Genomic DNA, 25009 nt, shown 5'->3' on the forward strand with positions numbered 1-25009 from the left:
CTCTCTCTTTGCTTCCCGACTCGCTGCCCAGCCTCGTTGCAGAGCCACCCGATCGAGCTCTAGCCCGCTGCAGCCCAGGAAGGATCAGTGCACTACCTACCACCAGCCCGATTAGCTGGGAAACCACAGACTGGAGAACCAAGCCTGGCTCTCGACAGTCTCTCCTGCACTTTTCAAGTCGATGATTTGGAGGGCGGTTGCCCACGGTCGACGCCAATTTCTCGATTTTTTTTTTCCTCTTTCTTCTGGCTTCAACCTTCAATAACGTTGTCTGAGGTGCTGCCGAGTTGCAGGTAAGTTCGTTTCTTACTCGTCGCCAGTATTATGTCCATGTATAATTGAGACACGGACTGCAGGAGTTGATTATAACAAGTCTTTACTGAATGGAGACAACCTGGAAACTGAAACTACAGAAGCCTGCTAGGGCCTTTTATACAGGGGTGGTCACTGCCGGTACTGCAGTCTGAGACCAGTTATTCCCTTAAAGGTACATACACAACAGAATATATTTTGGAAAGTTCCATTTACACAGATCAATAAAATGTAGTAGTCAGGTTCAAAAAAATAATCAAAAAGGCTAATGGAATGTTACCCCTTATAACTAGAAGACTAGAATATAAAGTGGAAGAAGTTTTGTTACAGCTATACAAAGCCCTGGTTAGACCACATCTGGAGCACTGTGCAGAGTTTTGGGCAGCGCACCTTAGAAAAGATATACTGACTTAGGAAGGAGTGCAGCACAGATTCACCAGAATGATACCAGGGCTCCAAGCATTAGATTATGAGGAGAGATTACATTTACTGGGCTTGTATTCCCTGGAATCTAGAAGTTTAAGGAGTGATTTGATTGAGGCTTTTAGGATTTTGGAAAGAATTGATAGAGTAGATAGAGAGAAACTTTTTCCGCTGGGGGGGTGGGGGCGGAGTCTAGGGCAAGGGGACATAACCTTAAAATCAGAGCCAGGATATTCAGGAGGAAAGTTAGGAAACACTTCTTCACGCAAAGGATGGTAGAAGTGTGAAACTCTCCCACAAAAAGCAGTAGATGCTAGCTCAATTAATAATTTTAATGTCTGAGATCAATACATTTTTGCTAGCCAAGGGTATAAAGGGATATGGAGCCAAGGCAGGTAAATGGAGTTAGGATACAGACCAGCCATGATCTCACTGAATGGTGGAACAGACTCTGAGTCAGATGGTCATGGGTTCAGTCCCACTCCAGTCTTGAGCACATAATCCAAGCCGACACTCCCAGTGCAGTACTGAGGGAGTGCTGCACTGTCGGAGGTGCTGCCTTTCGGATGAGACGTTAAGAGGGCAGACGGGGCCTCGGTTTATGTGGATGTAAGAGATCCATGGCACTATTTTGAAGAAGAGCAGGAGAGATCTCCCCGGTGTCCTGGCCAATATTTACCCCTTACCCAACATCACTAAAACTTGTCGTCATTTATCTCATTGCTATTTGTGGGACATTGCTGTGTGCAAGCTTGAGAGTAGCTCTGCAACCCACCCTCCCTCTTGGCTGAGGATGCTCTAAGTGAGGGAAACCCAACAGGATGCCTGACCTGCTGAGTATTTCCAGCATTTTCAGTTTTTATTTCAGATTTCCAACATTCGCAGTATTTTTCTTTTGTATTAGTGTTTAATACACTGCCAATTCTCTTCCGGGAGTGCCCACTTTGAAGATGTTCTGCTCTTCTCTCCGACAGGATTTCTGTTTGTCTCTTTTACCTTGTTCATCTTCACTGCTTTCTGTTTCCTTTCTCGTGTTTGATCAGGTATCTACCAAAACTTGCTTTCGCAGTCACATCTCTGTAATGAAGCTCAACGGAAATGCGAGAAACAGCACCTCATCTTTCGATTCGGCACTTTACAGCCTTCCGGACTCAACAACTTCAACAATTTCAGATCATAACCACTGCTCCCAATTTTTCAGACCGCAGCTGTTGCTGATGATTCTGCTATTGCCATTTACACCTCCTCTAGGCCCATCTTTTGTCTCTTTATTTGTCCCATTACTACCCCCTTTTGCAATGTGCCATCATCCCTTTTGTCATTTAATCTCTCCTGCATTCCACCCTATCACTGACCTTCCCTTTTGCTCTTTCCTCCTCTCCCGTCTTTCCCTGCCTCTGTACTTGTTTAAAACCTGTTACATCTCCAACGTTTTCCAGTTCTGTTGAAAGGTCATCAACCTGAAACATTAACTCTGTTTTTCTCTCCACAGATGCTGCCTAACCTGCTGAGTATTTCCATCATTTTCTGTTTTTATTTCAGATTCCCAGCATTCGCACTAGTTTGCTCTGGTAGGCTGGGAGAGAGTTTGGTTCGGAGATGTTTTCATTTTGTAATAGTTGTGGAAATGTTCTGGATTCTCGCGAGTAATTTAAAACAACTGCTTCTTCGGCAGAGTCCATTCTCACCTCAGCCAATGCCAAGAAAGCAGCTTAACTTCCACCATCTTATTAATGAGACTTTCCCAGGATCAGCACCAGGGTTATGCAGAAGCACTCGTTGATTACTTGCACTATTTCCCCCTAAATGCTGAGCCCCTATCTCAGCACCAGCCAGTCCCTTTGAACTTAATTCCATTCGCTGAAGTCACTGCTGCCTTTTCACTGGAGATGCAGATTGAGAAACAAAAGCAGAAACACGTCCCACATCAGTCTCCGATCCTCAGCGATCTCACTTTGGCACTCGTGTACACGAGCAGACAAAAGGAGCCTTGTCTCAGCCGGTAAACCAGCTTGGCATCGCCTTTGTTAAAGGAGCACTGCCCTTAATCTTAACTGGCAAGAAAGCTGACCTCCCCCCGCTCAGGTCGGCGAACGTTCAAAAGATGGCATTTAACTCTCCGTCTCTTTAATGTGGCGCCAACACATTTCTCGTCAGGAGGAGCTCAGAAGCTCTTTTGATATCCTTCGAAACCGGTTCAGGGAACAAGGGGGAAGAGGGCAAGCAGCAAGGATTTTGTTTAATCGGCATATTTGACTGCTTTAAAAAAAGGAGAGAAAAAGCAAAGAGTGGGACCGAGTTTCCTTACAATCTGTCAGAGTCAGTCCGACTGCTGCTCCAAGCGGATGAGAAATCCCACAACCAAGGCGTTTGGCGTCCAATAGTACTGGACGGGGGAGGCAAGTAGGATCGGTGTCCATGTGAAAACCCATACACAAATTACTTTTCTCAGATCAGCTTACAGAAAGCTACTTGGACTGGATTTCGCACAGCCGGTGACGTCTTCATTCATCAATTAACCCGTTTATTTCCTTATTTAAAATTTAAACAAACCTGCTGGCTGGGCACAGACCCAGCATTTTCCTTTTCTTTTGCTGATCAATTAAGTTTAGGGTGAGAGATGGGAAATGGGGGGGGGGGGGGGGGTGGTGGAGGACTGACAGCTGCAACTGCTGCAAGTTTGAGTTAGATCCTGACTAGTCTTTCCACATGGACTTCCCCAGAGAGGGTGAGGTTCACTAATTCAGCGCAAGTAACTACAAGCTGATCAACCCACGCGATACGTGTATGTCTCGGGGAGGGGGGCGGTCAATGATAAGCTTGGACCGACCGACAGGGGTTTCTGGGACTAGACCATCGTGACCTCCTGACCCCAGCGCACGGACTGGACCGACAGGGGTTTCTGGGACTAGACCATCGTGACCTCCTGACCCCAGCGCACGGACTGGACCGACCGACAGGGGTTTCTGGGACTAGACCATCGTGACCTCCTGACCCCAGCGCACGGACTGGACCGACAGGGGTTTCTGGGACTAGACCATCGTGACCTCCTGACCCCAGCGCACGGACTGGACCGACAGGGGTTTCTGGGACTGGACCATCGTGACCTCCTGACCCCAGCGCACGGATTGGACCGACCGACAGGGGTTTCTGGGACTAGACCATCGTGACCTCCTGACCCCAGCGCACGGACTGGACCGACAGGGGTTTCTGGGACTAGACCATCGTGATCTCCTGACCCCAGAGCACGGACTGGACCGACAGGGGTTTCTGGGACTAGACCATCGTGATCTCCTGACCCCAGAGCACGGACTGGACCGACAGGGGTTTCTGGGACTAGACTCCATCCCTGGACGCGGCCCAATTTAACCTCCCACATCTCTTAGAAACATCTGAGAGAGCTTCCGGCAAAATGAATTACTATGCGCTGTAGAGACTGTTGTTGCGTTGGCAAATGCAACACCAAGATCCCACAAAGAGCAATGGGACGTATAACTAGATAAGCTGCTTTTGGTGTAGGTTAAGGGAGGAACGTTACCCATGACAGCCGCAGAACTCCCTGCTCTCTGAATACTACAATGGAATCTTGAACATCCACCTCAACCGCTGGAACCGGCTGGTGACGCCTTCGTTTAGCATCTCCACTGAAGGGCAAAGTTGGGACTGTTTGAGTGCTCCCTCTCAACACCTCTTCAACATGCAACTCTTTGATTTACAATATTTTGCTTCAGCCCAAACACAAACCTGTAAACTAGCTACTCTGTGCCATTTGGCTTTGATTAGTTACGGGGCCACTTTCCATCCATTGAGGGAGCAGCTTAACTGCTTTGAGAAGCTTTCATTTAAGATGTGTGCAGCTGAATTAAGTTATCTTTCAAATTAGCAACAGCAGCAGCCTCTTTGATCTCTTTAACTATCCTGCTGCGCCGCCCCCCCACCCCCCAATCTGGACAGGCCACTCACTCTACTCACGTGAGGGCCATTGTGTTTGGAGATCAGAGAGTACATACAGGACACTCTCTCAGGAGAATAAATAGACGGTGCAGAGTCCATAGTTGGACGTACATTGGTCTGCAGGTCAGTCTTCACGGGCTGAATGGTCTTTCCTCGTTCTATGTTTTCTTACTCTCTTATTGTTACGGGTCTCAAACAGAACAATGTCGTCTGAAACTCCAAGTATACTACATCTACAGGATGGCCCTGGTCTTTCAATTTTAGTTATTACAGTCCCCACCATTTAAAACATTCGCGTTTCAAATGGGCAGTCGCTTATATTGGCCAAAGAGCGATAACCATTAGCCATTTGCATTAACGTCAAGTTCAAAGTTGCCTGTTCTGCTCCGTTTATTTTGGGCAGAAACAGCCGTCCATCACAGACATCTGATCAAACTAATATTGCTGCTCTTTTCTGATCTATTAACTAACTCACAGAGCCAAAGCTAAGGGAAAGTATTAATTATGGCGCTAACTTAAATTGATAATGTTTAATCGACTCATCACGGAACTGCCTCCCCCGCTCTAGCCCGATGGACCCATTCTGATCTTTACCCAGTCCCAGTAAATATTGTAGGCTGTATTAATCCGGCTGAAGGACAGTTCTCTTGATGCTTTCTTCTGTCATTACTGTATGAATCCTGCTCCTGTCTGAAAACATTTAAACTGTCCTCTCTCGCTAGCACATTACAGACTCAAAGTGAGTTGTCCAGGGAAAGGGTGCTGGGAAAGTGGAAGTTCCGGGCTAATCGAGCCGTATACAGACTCGCAATAAAGTACAAGATGAAATCTTGCTATTTATATTAATAACGCTGCCATAAGCCTGTCGGGTGCAAGTTCATCAACGGCTCTTTCAGTCGGACTGATCTGACCGTGGAGATGGCAGCTGCTGTGGACTGGCAGCAGACTCCTCTGGAACACGGGCTGCTAAGCCCAGGACAGCTGCAAATCTCCAGTCACTCGCTGCGGGAAGCGTTGGAAGAACACTACAGACATCACTGGTGTTCAGAGAAACCATCCAAAGGATCAGAATGCCGGTGTATCCAAATAAATCATACACCGGCTGACATGAATCGATCATTCATGAAAGAAAGACTTGTGAAGTGATGCTGAGCGGCCTACGGGTGGCGCTGTCCAGGGAGGGTATAAATACTCGGGCACGGGCCCAGCTTGCGCAGGACATTCTGAACAGGAACTAGTGAAGGACACAACTAGACCTCCATGTTGTAAAACAGTTGATTAAAGCTTTGTTTAACGCTTAGACCAAGTGCCTAGTAGTTTTCTTACGTCACCGGCCATCGCGTAAAGTGGGCAAATTGAGTTTGCGTGGCTTGTTGCATCTAAAGCCATGCTGACTCATCCTTGTGTTCAAATCTTTCCAGGGCCTCACCCTTCCCTAACTCTGTAACCTCCTCCAGTCCCTACAACCCTCTGAGACCTCCACGTTCCTCCAATTCTGGCCTCTTGTGCATTCCCCACTCCCTTCGGTCCTCCATTGGCAGCCGTACCTTCAGCCATTTCAGTCCTAAGCTCTGGAATTTCCTCCCAAACCTCTCCGCCTCACTCTCCTCCTTTAAGATGCTCCTTAAAACCGAGCTTTTTGACCGAGCTTTTGGTCATCTGTTCTAATATCTCTTTCTTTGACTCGGTATCAATTTGTGACTGATTATACTTCTGTGAAGCGCTTTGGGACGTTTTCCTATGTTAAAGGCGCTATATAAAATGCAAGTTGTTGCTGTTGCTGGATTTTTTTTTATGGCCTCTCTGCTTCTTGGATGAAGAGTGAAAACATACTGGAAAATGCTCCAGCGTTTTCCTCATTATGGGCGTTGGGCTTACTGGCCTACAATATCCACACTCCCAGCTCGCTGCACTGTTGAATTACAATTATACAGCAACTTTAGATTGCTCCCACCTTATTATATATATTACACCACCCCTCGCGGCCACGAAGATGCCGACTCTTACCAAGATACAGATCCACAGGCACTGGCAGCCCTCTGGCACCTCACCCAAGTGGATGCTCTTCACGCGAGCCTAGATAAGAAATGCCGCTAACTATGTGACTTAGGCATGGCATTGCAGTCAACCACAATCAGATCCTCACTGACATCTACACACACACACACTTTCCAACAGGAGTCACTGGCTGGCAGGAATTTTCCCCTCTCTATCTCAGGTGTGCAGAGGCCAATGGTGGCAAATTTAGAGTCTATTTCCGATAGAGCAGCAGTAACTGTCAGCCATGGCTCAGTGGGCAGCACTCTCGCCTCAGAGTCAGAAAGTCGGGAGTTCATGTCCCACTCCAGAGACTTGAGCACATAACCTAGACTGGCACTCCCAGTGCCAGTACTGAGGGAGCGCTGCATTGTCGGAGGTGCTGTCTTTCAGACGAGATGTTAAATCGAGGCCCCATCTGACCTCTGAGGTGGATGTAAAAGATCCCACGGCACTATATGAAGAAGAGCAGGGGAGTTCTCCCGGTGTCTTAACCAATATTTATCCCGAAACCAACATCACTAAAAACAGATGATCTGGTCATTTATTTCACTGCTGTTAGTGGGAGCTTGCTGTGCGCATATTGACTGCCGTGTTTCCTACATTACAACAGTGACTACACTTCAATAAGTACTTCACTGGGATGTCCTGAGGTTGTGGAGGACGCTATATAAATGCAAGTTCTTTCTTTTAAAATGTATTGTTTTACTTGTTATTATTTCAGTGTTGATCATGCCAGCAGGATCCAGGCTCTGCAGATATATGACATACAAAGTATAAAGTTTTGCTTCATACTTTCGAAACGTCAGCATGTGTTCTGACGAGCGGATCAGTTTTTGGTGCTGAAGGATGATGGCAGTCTTTCTTGTTGACAACCGTTTATATTGAAAAGAATTTGGATTTGACTAGTCGAGACTGCCCTCTGCTGACTCTGAGGCAGTAGTGCCACTAGCTGGAAGCATCTCCAACACTCATACCCCAGAGAGAGAGCTGCGTACAATTTATTGCGACTCGAACAGATTACACAGAATGTACAGCACAGAAACAGGCCATTCGGCCCAACTGGTCCATGCTGGTGTTTATGCTCCCATTTCCCACATTACAACAGTGACTCCACTTCAAAAGTACAGGTTGACTATCCCTTATCCGAAAACCTTGAGACCAGCTGTGTTTCGGTTTTCGGAAATTTTCGGATTTCAGACTGGGAAACTCCTAGCATTCTTTTCACAGGCAGGCTCTGGAAAGCGTCTCTGTAGCTTAGCAACAGCTTCAGAGACGCTTCCAAGCCACGGGCCGAGTGTTTACAAGCTGTTGCTGAGCAACAGTGTTTGTTGTCAGATACGGAGATGAAAACCTTCGCATCTGACAACATTAGCGCTGGTCTATCCGGAAGTTTGGATAGAACGGCAGCATATCGGACGGGCCGCTGCAGCTATCGGACGAGCCGCTGTATTGTTGGGTTCACTCTCCCAGTACCTCCTTCACACTGCCCAGCTCGGCCTGCAATCTCCTACCCAGGAGGGAACTCTGTGACCCTCTGCCCTGCTCACAGGGAAAGGCAGAGCTCCCTCAGTCACACTTAACATCGAGAGCGAAGGCCGGCGTGTCGACAATCTGCAGGAATTCTTGTTCTGGGCCCCGGAGGACCACTCCTGTCATGTTTTGCGGCACTGGGTCATGTCGGGCGCACGACTTACGCTGAACGAAAAAACTTTCGGTTTTCAGAAGTTCGGGTAAAGGATAGTCTACCTGTACTTCATTGGCTGTAAAGCGCTTTGAGATGTCCAGTGGTCGTGAAAGGCGCTATATAAATGCAAGTCTTTATTTTTCTTTCTCCACATGAGCCTCCTCCCACCCTTCTTCATCTCACCCCATCAACATATTCTTCCATTCCTTTCTCCCTCATGTGCTTATCTAGCTTCTCCTATGCTATTTGCCTCAACCACTCCCCGTGGTAGCGAGTTCCACATTCTCACCACTTTCTGGATAAAGAAGTTTCTCCTGAATTCCCCATTGGATTTATTAGTGACCATCTTATATTTATGGCCCCTAGTTCTGGACTCCCCCACATCTTCTCTACTACTACCCTATCGAAACCCTTCATAATTTTAAAGACCTCTATCAGGTCGCCCCTCAGCCTTCTCTTTTCTAGAGTAAAGAGCCCCAGTCTCTTCAGTCTTTCCCAATAGTTATAACCTGTAAGCTGTACCGATGTGCAAATGTCCAACGCTTGAGCCTCCCACTCATCAGATCAGGGTTCATGGCAATGTTATAAGGAGGCTTTCTACACACACAGCTAGAGCTTGGACCCTTTTGGAGCAGCAACAAGCAATGGTTGGAGGAAGTAACACCACGCATTGTGGTGAGACGACTGTGGCGGCTGAAGATTGGCACCTTGAAAGATAATGCTATGGGATCCCAGCTGGGAAAAGTGGCCAAAGCTGAGATGGGACTGTGTGCAGGAATAGCCGATTGGAAGACTGACGACAGGCAGACAGCTGCAGCAGAGGGGACAGAGTGATGACGAGGTCTTGCAGTGCGCGTACGGTCGACCTGCTTATAACCAGCTAGTTCTAAAGTTAAATCAGAAACAGGGCGAGATGCGAATCCTTTTTAACCCAGGGGGTTTATGGTAGAAATGGTTTCTGTTCATCAACATTATACACAAAAGAAAAGCAGATTTAAAATCTAATTTGCTTTTCTTGTTTCATATCTTCCTACAAGAAAAAGTCTCGGGTAGATTTTGACTTTGTGTGATAGTGTAAAATGGATGATAGCGAATCGGCAGCCTGTTTTACATCTCTCCTCATTTTTAATTCCACTGAAGATCTTTTAGACAGGGCCTCGGTTTAACGTCTCATCCGAAAGACAGCACCTCCGACAGTGCTGCACTCCCTCAGTACTGCACATAAGTGTCAGCCTAGATTTTGTGCTCAAGTCTCTGGAGTGGGACTTAAACCCCCAGCATTTCAGACTTGGAGGCGAGAGTGCTACTCACTGAGCCACAGCTGACAAAGTAAAATGGACATTGTCATGAATCTTATCATTCATGAAGAAATGACTCAAAGTAACACTGGGCGGCCAGCTGGTGGCGCCGTCCAAGGAGTATAAATACTCTGGCGTGGGCCCAGCTTGCTCAGGATGTTTCTGTAACCAGGAACTAGTGATGTAACCAGAATCTCATGGTTGTGAAACAGTTGATTAAAGCCTTGTTTTATACTCAACCAAGTGCTTAGTGAGTTTTCTTACGTCAAGACATTGTGTGAAAATTTCACACTCTCCCCTCTTCACACCCCCCACCCGCCATAGCAGCTTGCAATGCCACCGAACTCCATTTCCATCGCATACTGGGTAGCAAATGCAGTTTTATTCAGATTCTGTGTCTTTCCTCAAGCCCACCCATAATGATCAGTCAGGGATTACTGCTACTGCCGTACACATATTGTGGGAAATATTTTCTCCTCCACAGAGTTTGCAGCTCCTTCTCTTCCGCCTCCGACATTCAGTACAAGCACCAAAGTCAGGCTTTCAGGAGAGCTCGAGAAGAAAAAAATCAGTAACAAAAAAAAAAGTTTAAGAACTTACCGATGTTTTTGTAGTAGATGGGCACAAAGACATTGATGACTCGTTCTACTGCGAGGAGACCCAGGCAGAGCAGGACCAGGCCCTGCAGCAAGACACTCCCTTTAGGCCACATGTACGGCACAAGCAACTGCACCTTCTTACGGAAGTCTTTCCATGTTGATTGACGGTTAACGTTCTGATTTAAGAGAGGCTGGAAAGAAAAGAGAAAAATGTTCGGAGGCTCAAATGCAAAGATTTCAAAGTGGAGACTCCAACCCTTATTTATGCCCAAGCCACCAATTATATAGAGCTTTGGTGAGACCTGGAGTACTGTGCACAGCATTAGTCTCCTTACCTAAGGAAGGATAAACTGGCCTTAGAGGGGGTGCAACAAAGGTTCACTAGATTGATTCCTGGGGAGAGAGGTTTGACCTATGGGGAGAGATTGAGTAGATTGGGCCTCTATCCTCTGGAGTTTAGAAGAATGAGAGATGATCTACTTGAAACGTATACAATTCTTAGAGGGCTTGACAGGGTCGGTGCTGAGAGGATGTTTCCCCTGACTGGAGAGTCTAGAACCAGGGGTCACAGTCTCAGGATAAGGGGTCGGCCATTTAGGACTGAGATGAGGAGAAATTTCTTCACTCAGAGGGTTGTGAATCTTTACAATTCTCTAGCACAGAGTGTGTATATTCAAGACTGAGAGTGATAGATTTTTGGGCACTAAGGAAATTAAGGGATATGGGGATAGGGTGGGAAATTGGAGTTGATGTAAAAGATCAGCCATGATCTTATTGAACGGCGGGGCAGTAATGCCTACTCCTGCTCCTAGTTAGAGTCATAGAGTTATACAGCACAGAAAGAGGCCATTCAGCCCATCGTGTCTGTGCTGGCCATCAAGCCCTGTCTATTCTAATCCCATTTTCCAGCACTTGGTCCGTAGCCTTGTATGCTATGGCATTTCAAGTGCTCATCTAAATGTTTCTTGAATGTTGTGAGGGTTCCTGCCTCTACCACCCTTTCAGGCAGTGAGTTCCAGATTCCAACCATCCTCTGGGTGAAAAAGTTTTTCCTCAAATCCCCTCTAAACCTCCTGCCCCTTACCTTGAAACTAAGTCCCATGGTTATTGACCCCTCTACTAAGGTGAAAAATTCCTTTCTATCTACACCATCTATGCCCCTCATAATTTTGTACACCTCAATCAGGTCCCCCCTCAGCCTTCTCTGCTCTTACTCACCAATAACCTGCTCACTGATGCCCAGTTTGGGTTCCGTCAAGACCACTCAGCTCCCGACCTCATTACAGCCTTGGTCCAAACATGGACAAAGGAGCTGAATTCCAGAGGTAAGGTGAGAGTAACTGCCATTGACATCAAGGCAGCATTTGACCGAGTCTGGCATCAAGGAGCCCTAGTAAAACTGAAGTCAATGGGAATCTGGGGGAAAATGCTCCACTGGCTGGACTCATACCTAGCACAAAGGAAGATGGTTGTGGTGATTGAAAGTCAATCATCACATCCCCAGGACATCGCTGCAGGAGTTCCACAGGGCAGTGTCCTAGGCCCAACCATCTTCAGCTGCTTCATTAATGACCTTCCCTCCAACATAAGGTCAGAAATGGGGATGTTCGTTGATGACTGCAGTGTTCAGCGCCATTCAAAACTCCTCAGATAATGAAGCAGTCCATGCCCGCATGCAACAAGACCTGGGCGACGTTCAGGCTTGGGCTGATAAGTGGCAGGTAACATTCGCGCCACAGAAGTGCCTGGCAATGACTATCTCCAACAAGAGAGAGTCTAACCACCTCCCCATGACATTCAATGGCATTACCATTGCCGAATCCCCCACTATCAACATCCTGGGGGTCACCATTAACCAGAAACTTAAGTGGACCAGCCACATAAATACTGTGGTAACAAGAGCAGGTCACAGGCTGGGTATTCTGCAGCGAGTGTCTCACGTAGAAACATAGAAGATGGGAGCAGGAGTAGGCCATTCAGCCCCTCGAGCCTGCTCCGCCATTCAATGAGATCATGGCTGATCATCCAAATTCAGTACCCTGTCCTTGCCATCTCCCTTGATCCCTTTAGCCTTAAGAAATATATCCAACTCCTCCTTGAATATATTCAATGAACTGGCCTCCACCGCCCTCTGTGGCAGAGAATTCCACAGGTTCACCACTCTCTGGGTGAAGAAATTCCTCCTCATCTCAGTCCTAAATGGCTTACCCCTTATCCTTAGACTATGACCCCTGGTTCTGGACTCCCCCGCCATCGGGAACATCCTTCCTGCATCTAGTCTGTCCAGGCCTGACAGAATTTTATAGGTTTCGATGAGATCCCCTCTCAATCTTCTAAACTCCAGCGAGTATAAGCCCAATCGACCCAATTTCTCTTCATACGTCATTCCTGCCATCCCAGGTATCAGCCTGGTGAATCTTCGCTGCACTCCTTCCATGGCAAGAACATCCTTCCTCAGATAAGGCGACCAAAATTGCACACAATACTCAAGGGGCAGTCTCACCAAGGCCCTGTACAACTGCAGCAAGGCATCTTTGTTCCTGTACTCGAACCCTCTTGCTACGAAGGCCAACATACCATTTGCCTTCTTAACCGCCTGCTGCACCTGCATGCTTACCTTCAGCGACTGGTGCACAAGAACACCCAGGTCTCTTTGCACTTCCCCTTCTCCCAATCTATTGCCATTCAAATAATAATCTGCCTTCCTGTTTTTGACACCAAAGTGGATAACCTCACATTTATCCACATTATAGTGCATTTGCCATGTTTCTGCCCAATCACCCAACCTGGCCAAATCGTACTGGAGTTTCACGACATCCTCCTCACAGCATACCCTCCCACCCAGCTTTGTGTCGTCTGCAAATTTGGAGATATTACATCCAATTCCCTCGTCCAGATCATTAATATATATTGTGAACAGCTGGGGTCCTAGGACCGATCCTTGCGGTACCCCACTAGTCACTGCCTGCCACTCGGAAAACGACCCATTGATTCCAACTCTTTGCTTTCTATCCGCCAACCAGTTCTCTATCCAAGTCAATACCTTGCCCCCAATCCCATGTGCCTTAATTTTGCACGCTAATCTTTTATGCGGGACCTTATCGAAAGCCTTCTGAAAGTCCATATACACCACATCTGCTGGTTCTCCCTTATCTATTTTACCTGTTACATCCTCAAAAAATTCCAGCAGATTAGTCAAGCACGATTTACCTTTTGTAAATCCATGTTGACTTTGTCCGATCCTGTCACTGCTTTCCAAGTGCTCTGCTATTACATCTGTTATAATGGACTCTAGCATTTTCCCCACTACCGAAGACAAGGGAGAGGGGTTTAAGAAGACGGTTAGCAGTGGAGAATAGAAGCCGGGGTTTGTCTTTGCATTCCAGAGTGATTTTGGAATAGTGAGCAATTTTGGCAGATGAGAGCAGGACCCGATAATGTTTTATGTGATCTAGCCATATCTGCCGGTGAATGGCTGAACCATTTGTCCGCCACAGCCGTTCAAGTCTGCGTCCCTTGGACTTATGGGAGCGAAGATGAGGGCCGTACCAGGGGAAACGGCCAGGGTGAGAGAGTAATTGTTTTAATAGGGACTAGGGCATCAAAGGTGCTGGTGAAGGCGTGGTTGAGCAGATCGGTAGCTGCAGAAATGTCATGGTGAATAGAGGGCCAAAGGTTGGACAGTTGGGATTTCATAAGTACAGTTGTAAGAGAGTTGGGAAGAGAGCTTTTTCCAGGGGCGGACACAGAAGGAAGTAGGGTTGAGGTGAGGTGGGGTGGGGGGGAGGGGGGGGGGAAGTGGGTGGAGAGCGATACAAGGAAGTGGTCAGAGATGGCCTTATCTGCGATTGACAAGATGGGAGTAGCGAGGCCACAAGAGATGGCAAGGTCGAGGGGGTGGCCATGAATGGGAGTTTACATGAAGGGAGAGATTAAGGAAGTATAGGAGGCTAGGAGAGAGAACATGATGAATTAAGATGGAGAGAGATGGATGAGAAGTCATTCGGTGCAGTGGCTGAGGGAGGAAAGCAGTGAAGGTATCTCGGTAATAAAATTGTTATGGTACTTGGGTGGACGGTAGAGAACGAGAATTTTAAATGAGAGGTGTGGAATAAGGTGAGATGCTCAAAGGAGGAGAAAGTGCCAGAGGAGTAGGGGGACAAACCAAGGTATGATTTGGTGAGGAGAGCCACGCCACCACCATGGCGGTCTGATCGGGGCAAGCGGGGAGGTTTCATTTAAGGGTAAGGTGTCATCACCCCTCAACCAAGTTTCCATCAGAGCCACGATGTTGATGCAATCTTCCACGATAAGCTCATGGATGGCAAGGGTCTTGTTTGCAAGTGCACAGACATTCTGGAGGGAGATGCAGAAAGGGTCGGTGATGGCTGACCCACTGCCAGCATCCACAGGGTCAGCGATGGGGGCGGGGGGGGGAGGGATTTGGCAAGATTAATCCCCAGTGGGCACGCTGGGTGGGAAGGTCGGCAAGAGAGTAGGATGGGATAGTTGGGGTTGCTGCTCGTCAGGAGGCAGCGACGCGTGCCTCAATGGGCCAAGGGAGGCACAGAGAGAAGCTGTAGGCTTATCTAAGAGGGAGTCCAAGCCTGGGACGGCAGCAATAGAGTAGTAAGGTCGAAGACTAATGAAGGATTGGGGTAGGGACTTGGGAGGGCAGAGTATCCGAAAGAGGAGAGATGAAAGGAGGCATGACGACAGGAGAGGGTGGTCAGGAAGGGATAGAGAGAAAAGGAAAAGGGGGAGAAAAAGTGGAAAAGCATTGAATGGCTCGGGTCCGGAGTAGCAGCTAAAGTGCGCACGCGAATGGACACGGGAAATGCAGAGGTTACATAGGCCTGGTTAAATGTAGTAATTAATGGGATACATAGATCCTGGTAGCAGGGAATAGGTTGGAGACAATAGTACGGAGACCGAGGACAAAGTCAGAGGTCCCATGGAGGGACAAAGCTGAGGTAAGCAGAATAGAGCCGGCACGGAGCATCGACGAACCGCTGTCCACAGCAGACCAGTGAAGTCCAGAAGCTATTTGAAGGGTAGAGAGTTCGAGGATGGAGGTTGTTGTCATAGGAATGAATCGGTAGCAGTGCAGAAAGATGCGGACCTGGGGAGTGCAGCCAGAACCAAGTCCAAGGCACCATGGAAGGCTGAGCTGCACAGGCTGAGAGGAAGAGGAGAGGGAGAGCAATAGTGATAGGGGATTCAATAGTTAGGGGAGCAGGCAGGCGTTTCTGCGGCCACAGACATGACTCCAGGATGGTGTGTTGCCTCCCTGGTTCCAGGGTCAAGGATGTCACTGAACGGCTGCAGCGCATTCTATGGGGAGAGGGTGAACAGCCAGAGGTCGTGGTCCATAGCGGTACCAACAACAGAGGTAGGAAAAGGGATGAGGTCCTGCAGGCAGAGTTTAGGGAGCTAGGAAAGAGGTTAAAAAGCAGGACCTCAACCAGTGCCACGTGCTAGTGAGTTCAGAAATAGGAAGATAGAGCAAATGAATGCGTGGTTGGAGAGATAGTGTAGGAGGGAAGGCTTTAGATTCCTGAGGAATTGGAACCATTTCTGGGGGAGGTAGGACCTCTACAAGCCAGACGAGTTGCACCTCAACGGGAACGGGACCAATATCCTCGCGGGAGGGTTTGCTAGTGCTGTTGGGGAGGGTTTAAACTAGCTTGGTAGGGGGATGGGAACCGAAGTATAGAGTCAATAGGGAGGGAAGAAAAACTGGAATTGGAAAACAAAAACGTAGAAAGCAAATTGGAAGGACAGAGGAATCAAGGGTTAGATAGTAGTCAACAAGGAGGTTTGCCTGTACTAAATGGCATATACTTCAATGCAAGGAGTACAGCTAACAAGGCAGATGAACTGAGGGCACAGGTAGATACTTGGGACTATGATATTATAGCTATTATTACAGAGACATGGCTGAAAGAGGGGCAGGTATGGCAGCTCAACATTCCTGGTTACAGAATTTTCAGACATGATAGAAAGGGAGGTAAAAAGGGAGGGGGGTCACGGTATTGATTAAAGAAACTATTACAGCTGAGAGGGGGGATGATATGTTGGAGGGATCATCAAATGAGGCCATATGGGTCGAATTGAAAAACAAAAATAGGGGCGATCACACTGCTGGGAGTATACTACAGACCCCCAAACAGTGAGAGGGAGATAGAAGAACAAATATGTGGACAAATTTCTGAGAAGTGCAAAAACTATAGGGCAGTAATAGTAGGGGATTTCAACTACCCCAATATTAACTGGGATAAAATTAGTGTGAAAGGTATAGAAGGTGCGCAATTCCTAAAATGCATCCAGGAGAACTTTTTTAGCCAGTATGTAGCAAGCCCAACAAGGGAGGGGGCGGTTCTGGACTTAGTTTTAGGGAATGAAGCTGGGCAGGTAGAAGGCATATCAGTGAGGGAGTATTTTGGTGCTAGTGACCATAATTCAGTTAGATTTAAGGTAGTTATGGAAAAGGACAAGGATAGACCAGGAATAAAAATTCTAAATTGGAGAAAAGCAAATTTTGCTAAGCTCAGAGGGGATTTAGCCATAGTGGACTGGAAACAGCTACTTGAAGGTAAATCAGTGTCAGAACAGTGGGAGGCATTCAAGGACGAGATCCGGAAGGTTCAGACCAAACATGTGCCCTTAAAGAAAAAAGGTGGGTCTAACAAATCTAGAGCCCTCTGGATGTCTAGGGACATACAGGGTAAAATAAAGAAAAAAAGGGAGGCGTATGACAGATACCGAGGGCTAAATACTCCAGAATCTTTAGAGGAGTACAGAAAATGCAGGGGTGCAATTAAAAATATTAGGAAAGCAAAGAGAGAGCATGAAAAATTCTTGGCAAGTAAAATCAAGGAAAACCCAAAGATGTTGTATAACTACATTAAGATTAAGAGGATAGGTAAAGAAAGGGTAGGACCTATTAGAGATCATGAGGGTAATCTGCGTGTGGAGGCAAGAGATGTGGGTAGGGTTCTTAATGAATACTTTGCGTCTGTTTTCACAAAGGAGAGGGGCGAAGCAGACATTGCTATCTGGGGTGAGGAGTGTGAAATATTAGCTGAACTAAACATAGTGAGAGAGGAAGTATTAAGGGGTTTAGCAGCTTTAAAAGTGGATAGATCCCCAGGCCCTGATGAAATGTATCCCAGGCTGTTAAGCGAAGCAAAAGAGGAAATAACAGAGGCCCTGACCATCATTTTTCAATCCTCTCTGGCTTCAGGTGTGGGGCCGGAGGACTGCTAATGTGGTACCCTTGTTTAAAAAGGGAGAAAAGGATAGACCGATTAATTACAGACCAGTCAGCCTAACCTCAGTGGTGGGAAAATGATTGGAAAGAATTCTGAAGGACAGGATAAATCATTATTTAGAAAGACACGGATTAATCAAGGATAGTCAGCACGGACTTGTTAAGGGAAGGTAGTGTCCAACAAGCTTGATTGAATTTTTTGAGGAGGTAACTGTGATGAAATATGTCATTCATCAGACTCTGTAGTTAACTGTATATATTGTATTGCCTGCTCCGGTGTTTGTACCTTGTATTTTGTATAGGGCACCGCCCCCTTTGTGTGTCGGCTCCGCCCATACCTGGCCCTACTTAAGACAAGTCCAGGCTTGTCCTGCAGTAGAACAGCAGCACGCCAAGTGAAGCTAGGTGCAGCCACCGGCATCTTTTCTTTGCTAATAAAAGCCTTTGTTTTATTCTGCTAACTTCGAGTCTTGGAGTTATTGAGGCACGTCAATTTTATTAGCAAACTTTTAACGATGGATCAACTTTTGAAACCGGAACACTTGGATTTGGACCCGCATACTTCGGATGCATCGGCACGGTTTGGACACTGGTTCCAGTGCTTGGAATTCTTTACGGCCAACTCCGAAGCTGTCACAGCCTCTACAGCCACCGGAGATGTGAAACTCGGGATCCTACAGAATCGGGTAAGCCACCGGGTTTTTCCACTCATACAAGACGCCGCCAGCTACCTGGATGCCTGCAACATCCTAAAGGCCCACTATCAGCGGCCTACCAACGAAGTGTACGCCAAGCACCTGCTTGCTACCTGCACACAGCGACCCGGAGAGTCGCTAGAGGACTTTCTAGTCACCCTAAAGGTGCTTGGCAAAGACTGCAAATGCAAAGACGTGAAAGCCACGGTATACACAGACGAGCTGATTCGGGATGCCTTTATCGCAGGCCTTAGCTCTAATTATATCCGGCAGAGACTGCTAGAGAAAACGGGCCTAGATCTGACACAGGCTGTGGACACAGCGCAATCGTTGGATGTGGCTCAGGAGAACTCTGACTCCTACTCGGCAGGCCGCGCGGCCCACGCCGCCTCTGTTTCCCAGCCCGGTGGCCCAACACCGTCGGGGCCCTGCTCTCCCCCCAGAAGCCCTACGACCGCCGTGACGCATCGGGGCCCCAAATGCTACTTCTGCGGGCAGCCGAAGCACACCAGGAACCTGTGCCCGGCGAAAGGCACCACCTGCATTAAGTGCGGTAAGAAGGGGCACTTTGGGAAGGTGTGCAGAGGGAACCCCGCAGGCAAAACCGCCACCGCCTCGTGCGCGCCGTGGGAGCGGCCATCTTGGACGCCATCTTGTCCGACCTCGTGGGGTCCGCCATCTCGCGAGCAGACAGCGTGGACGCCATCTTACCCGGCCTCATGTGGCCCACCATCTTGTCCCGATCAGGGCCCTACAGTGGCGTCGATCACAGTGGACCAGTCCAGACCGCACCCACTATCTAAATCGATGGTGGAGATTGAGGTAAACGGGTGCAAGGTTAAATGTTTAATTGACAGCGGGAGCACGGAGAGCTTCATTCACCCTGATCTGGTACAACAACTCTCTCTAACTATAGTCCCTACTCAGGGCAGGATCTCTATGGCCGACAAAACCCAGGTATCGACTATTGCGGGTTACTGCGCGGTACGATTGTCCGTTAAAGACACTGTATATAATAATTTTAAACTGTTAATTATGAAAGATTTATGTGTGAGCGTGATCTTGGGCCTGGATTTTCAGTGCCACCACCAAAGCATCACGCTCAATTTCGGTGGGACCCAGCCGCCCCTCACAGTGTGCGGTCTGGCTACCCTGAAGGTAAAGCCGCCTTCGCTATTCGCGAACCTTACCCCTAACTGCCGGCCAATAGCGACCAAAAGCAGGAGGTACAGCTGGGAGGACAGGCGGTTTATCGCGACCGAGGTAGACAGGCTCCTGAAGGAGCGCATTATTGAACGCAGCAACAGCCCGTGGCGCGCCCAAGTGGTGGTGGTGAGGGGTAGCGAGAAGAAGCGGATGGTGATTGACTATAGCCAAACAGTCAACATCTATACCCAACTAGACGCCTACCCGCTACCCCGCATATCCGAGATGGTGAACCAAATCGCCCAATACCGGGTGTTCTCCACCATCGACCTCAAGTCAGCGTACCACCAGCTCCCTATCAGACCAGAGGACCGTTCGTACACCGCCTTCGAGGCAAACGGACGCCTCTACCAGTTCCTCAGAGTCCCCTTTGGGGTGACGAATGGGGTCTCGGTCTTTCAGAGGGAGATGGACCGCATGGTCGATGACCACCACTTGCAGGCAACCTTCCCCTATCTCGACAACGTCACCATCTGCGGCCACAACCAACAGGACCACGACTCAAACCTCGCGAGGTTTCTGAAAACCGCACAAAAACTCAACCTCACCTACAACGAGGACAAGTGCGTTTTCAACACCACGCGCCTCTGCATACTAGGCAGCGTGGTGGAGAATGGGGAAATCGGACCAGACCCCGACCAATTGCGCCCCCTACGGGAGCTGACCCTGCCCAACACTCCCAAAGCCCTGAAAAGGTGCCTGGGGTTATTCTCGTATTATGCCCAATGGGTCCCTAACTACTCCGATAAAGCCCGTCCCCTCTTGAAAGCATCCTCTTTCCCGCTCTCTGCTGAGGCCCATGCTGCCTTCAAAAGCATTAAGCAGGATATTGAGCGGGCCACGCTACAGGCAGTGGACGAGAACACTCCCTTTCAAGTGGAAAGTGATGCGTCTGACTTTGCCTTGGCGGCCACCCTCAACCAGGCAGGGCGGCCCGTAGCTTTCTTCTCGAGGACCCTCCAGGGGCCCGAGATCAGACACTACTCCGTGGAAAAGGAGGCCCAAGCCATCGTGGCAAACGCTTCACCCTACTTACCGACCAGCGGTCGGTAGCGTTTATGTTCAATAATAAACAGAGGGGGAAGATTAAAAATGATAAGATTCTTAGGTGGCGGATCGAGCTCTCCACCTTCGAGTACGACATCATATACCGGCCGGGGGCCCTTAACGAATCCCCCGACACCCTCTCACGAGTGATGTGTGCCAACGCCACCGGGGATCGGCTACAGACCCTCCACAACGACCTCTGCCACCCAGGGGTCACACGGCTGTTCCACTTCATAAAGTCCCGCAACTTACCCTACTCGATTGAGGAAGTTCGGTCTCTGACCAGGAACTGCCGCACTTGCGCTGAGTGCAAGCCTCGGTTCTACCGCCCTGATAGAGCCCACCTAATCAAAGCTACACGGCCCTTTGAGCGGCTTAGCTTAGATTTCAAGGGCCCCCTCCCGTCCGTCAACCGCAATGTTTACTTCCTAAACATTGTGGGCGAATACTCCCGTTTCCCATTCGCCTTCCCCTGCCCAGACATGACCAGCGCCACGGTCATTAAATGCCTCAACAGCCTGTTCTGCCTGTTCGGTATGCCAAGCTATATCCACACGGATAGGGGGGCGGCCTTCATGAGTGAAGAGCTACGCCAGCACATGCTGTCCAAGGGGATTGCCACCAGCCGTACCACCAGCTACAACCCCCGGGGTAACGGTCAGGTGGAGCGAGAGAACGGGACAGTATGGAGGGCAGTCACCCTAACTCTAAGGACCAAGGGCCTCCCTATCTCCCGCTGGCAGGAAGTCCTCCCAGATGTGCTCCACTCAATACGGTCACTATTGTGTACCGCCACTAATGCCACGCCTCATGAGCTAATGTTTGTGTTTCCCCGGAAATCCACCTCAGGCGTATCCATACCGTCATGGCTCTCCACCCCAGGTCCGGTACTTCTGCGGAAGCATGTGAGGGGCCACAAGACGGACCCCTTCGTGGAGCCAGTGCACCTGCTCCACGCCAACCCACAATATGCGTATGTCCGGCACGCCGACGGATGGGAGGACACTGTGTCCATAAAAGACCTCGCCCCAGCCGGTAACAACAGCGACAACGACTACAACAACAACCACAACAACTATTACCCACCCACTCCACCCACTAATTTCTCATCACCCCCGGAAGAACACCAGCCAACGGTACACCCACCACCTACTCCCCCACCACCTACTCCATCAACAACCCCGGTGGCGCCCCCGGCAGAGACCCAGGAGACCACCCGGGACACCCAGCCGGCACCCGCGGCACCGCAACCGTTACGTCGGTCACAGAGGACTATCACACCCCCGGACAGACTAAATCTGTAGAAGGGGTGAATGTGATGAAATATGTCATTCATCAGACTCTGTAGTTAACTGTATATATTGTATTGCCTGCTCCGGTGTTTGTACCTTGTATTGTGTATAGGGCACCGCCCCCTTTGTGTGTCGGCTCCGCCCATACCTGGCCCTACTTAAGACAAGTCCAGGCTTGTCCTGCAGTAGAACAGCAGCACGCCAGGTGAAGCTAGGTGCAGCCACCGGCATCTTTTCTTTGCTAATAAAAGCCTTTGTTTTATTCTGCTAACTTCGAGTCTTGGAGTTATTGAGGCACGTCAGTAACAAGGAGGGTAGATGAGGGTAGTGCGTTTGATGTAGTGTATATGGACTTTAGCAAGGCTTTTGATAAGGTTCCACAAGGCAGATTGGTCACAAAGCCCATGGGATCCAGTGCAAAGTGTCAAGTTGGATTCAAAACTGGCTCGGAGACAGGAAGCAGAGGGTAATGATTGATGGGTGTTTTTGTGACTGGAAGGCTGTTTCCAGTCGGGTTCCACAGGGCTCAGTACTAGGTCCCTTGCTTTTTGTGGTATATATCAATGATCTTGACTTAAATATAGGGGGTATGATTAAGAAGCTTGCAGATGATACTAAAATCGGCAGTGTGGTTTATACTGAAGAAGGATGCTGTAGACTGCAGGAAGAGGGTACAGAGGAGATTTACAAGGATGTTGCCGGGAGTAGAGAATCTTAGCTATGAGGAAAGACTGGATAGGCTGGGTCTGTTTTCTTTGGAACAGAGGAGACTGAGGGGAGACCTTATTGAGGTGTATAAAATTATGAGGGGCATAGATAAAGTGGATAGAAAGGACCTATTTCCCTTAGCAGAGGGGTCAAAAACCAGGGGGCACAGATTTAAAGTAATTGGGAGAAGGTTTAGAGGGGATTTGAGGGGAAATTTCTTCACCCAGAGGGTTGTGGGGTCTGGAACTCACTGCCTGAAAGGGTGGTAGAGGCAGGAACCCTAACCACATTTAAAAAGTACTTGGATGTGCACTTGGGATGCTCTAACCTGCAGGGCTACGGACCAAGAGCTGGCAAGTGGGATTAGGCTGGATAGCTCTTTGTTGGCCGGCGTGGACACAATGGGTCGAAATGGCCTCTTTCCGTGCTGTAACTTTCTATGATTCTAAGTTGGAGGTCACCGTAGATCAAAGCGGCAGAGAAAAAGTAAAACCACAAGCCAGCGACCAGCAAAGCTGAAAACAGGTAGAACGAGTCCGGACAGCAAGTAAAACAGCAACTGGTAGCTTGAGGCCAACTGAGCTGAAAAACCAGTAGAACCAAAAATAAAAACAGAAAATGCTGGAAATACGCAGGTCAGGCAGCATCTATGGAGAGAGAAACAGAGTTAACGTTTCAGATCGATGACCCTTCGTCAGAACTGGAAAAAGCTGGAGATGGAACAGGTTTTTAAGCAAGTGTAGGGGCAGGGAGGAAAGAACAAAAGGGAAGGTCTGCGATAGGATGGAAGGCAGGAGAGATTAAGAGACAAAAGGGATGATGGTGCACGGCAAAAGGAGATTGTAGTGGGACGTTAAAAAACAAAAGATGGCTCTAGATGAAGTGTAAATGGCACTGGCAGAATGAAAGACAGCTGCCATGTGAGAGAGAGGGGGAAAAAATGGAAAAAAGAGATTGGGGCAGAGGTTATGGTCTGAAATTGTTGAACTCGATGTTGAATCCAGAAGGCTGTAAAGTGCCTAATCGAAAGATGAGGTGCTGTTCCTCGAGCTTAGGTTGAGCTTCTTTGGAACAGTGTAAGAGTCCGAGGATGGTGACGTCTGAGTGGGAGTGGAGCGGAGCGGAGAATTAAAGTGACAGGCGACCGGAAGCTCGGGGTAACCCTTACAGACTGAGCGGAAGTGTTCCACAAAGCGGTCACCCAATCTGCGTTTGTTCACCCCAATGTAGAGGAGACCGCATCATGAGCAGCGGATACAGTATACTAAATTGCAAGAAGTACAAGTAAATCGCTGTTTCACCTGGAAGGAGTGATTGGGGCCCTGGACAGTGGGAAGGGAGGAGTTAAAAGGGCATGTGTTGCATCTCCTGCGCTTGCACGGGAAGATGCCGAGCGAAGGGGAAGAGGTGTTGGGGGTGATAGAGGAGTGGACCAGGGTGTCGTGGAGGGAGCGGCCCCTTCGGAATGCTGAAGGGGGAGGTGAGGGGAAGATGTGTTTGGTGGTGGGATGACGCTGGAGGTGGCGGGAAATGATCCGTTGAATGTGGGGTGAAAGGTGAGGACAAGGGGAACCCTATCGTGGTTCCAGGAGGGAGGGGAAGGGGTGAGAGCAGAAGTGCGGGAAATAGGACGGACGCGGTCAAGGGCCGTGTTAACCACAGTAGAGGGGAATCCTCGGTTGAGGTAAAAGGAAGATATGTCAGAAGCACTAGTATGGAAGGTGGCATAGTCAGAGCAGATGCGGCGGCGACGGAGAAACTGGGAGAATGAAATAGAGTCCTTACAGGAAGCGGGGTGGGAGGAAGTGTAGTCCAGGAAGCTGTGGGAGTCAGTGGGCTTGTAGTGAATATAATAGCAAAATACTGCGGATGCTGGAAATCTGATGAAGGGTCCCAGACCTGAAACGTTAACTCTGTTTCTCTCTCCACGGATGCTGCCTGGCCGGCTTGTAGTGAATGTTTGTCAATAGCCTATCTACAGAGATGGAGACAGAGAAGTCAAGGAAGGTTAGGAAAGAGTCGGAGATGGACCATGTGAATGTGAGGGAAGGGTGGAAATTGGAAGCAAAGTGAATGAAATTTTCTAGTTCAGGGCGAGAGCAGGAAACAGCACCGATAGTCATCAATGTATCGGAAAAAGAGGTGAGGGAGGGGACCCAAGTAGGACTGGAACAAAGAATGTTCCACATATCCCACGAAAAGGCAGGCATAGCTAGGACCCATGCGGCTTCCCCTAGCCTGTTCCATCTCCAGCTTTTTCCAGTTCTGACGAAGGGTCATCGACCTGAAACATTAACTGTTTCTTTCTCCACAGATGCTGCCTGACCTGCTGAGTATTTCCAGTATTTTGTTTTTATTTCAGATTTCCAGCATCCACAGTATTTTGCTTTTGAACCAGTAGAACCAGTTCAGTTTAAGGTGGTGGATGGGATGCCAATCAAGCGGGCTGCTTTGTCCTGGATGTTGTCAAGCTTCTTG

The 25009-nt window shown here is 48.7% G+C and overlaps 1 protein-coding gene across 2 annotated transcripts in view; it reads right to left on the reverse strand.

Moving 5' to 3' along the window:
* The window catches only part of LOC147120602 (ATP-binding cassette sub-family B member 6-like), a 276275-nt gene that overhangs the window by 213068 nt on the left and 38198 nt on the right, over positions 1–25009 (reverse strand). For both annotated transcript variants that reach the window (XM_085986730.1, XM_085986729.1), the window contains exon 4: positions 10312–10501. In XM_085986730.1, coding sequence (XP_085842856.1) covers positions 10312–10501 — 190 coding nt within the window. The remainder of the gene's footprint in view (positions 1–10311; positions 10502–25009) is intronic.

Source organism: Somniosus microcephalus, chromosome 4, assembly GCF_052327205.1.
Source record: "Somniosus microcephalus isolate GS21.2 chromosome 4, FLI_Smic_1.0, whole genome shotgun sequence".
Classification (NCBI taxonomy): Eukaryota; Metazoa; Chordata; class Chondrichthyes; order Squaliformes; family Somniosidae; genus Somniosus; species Somniosus microcephalus.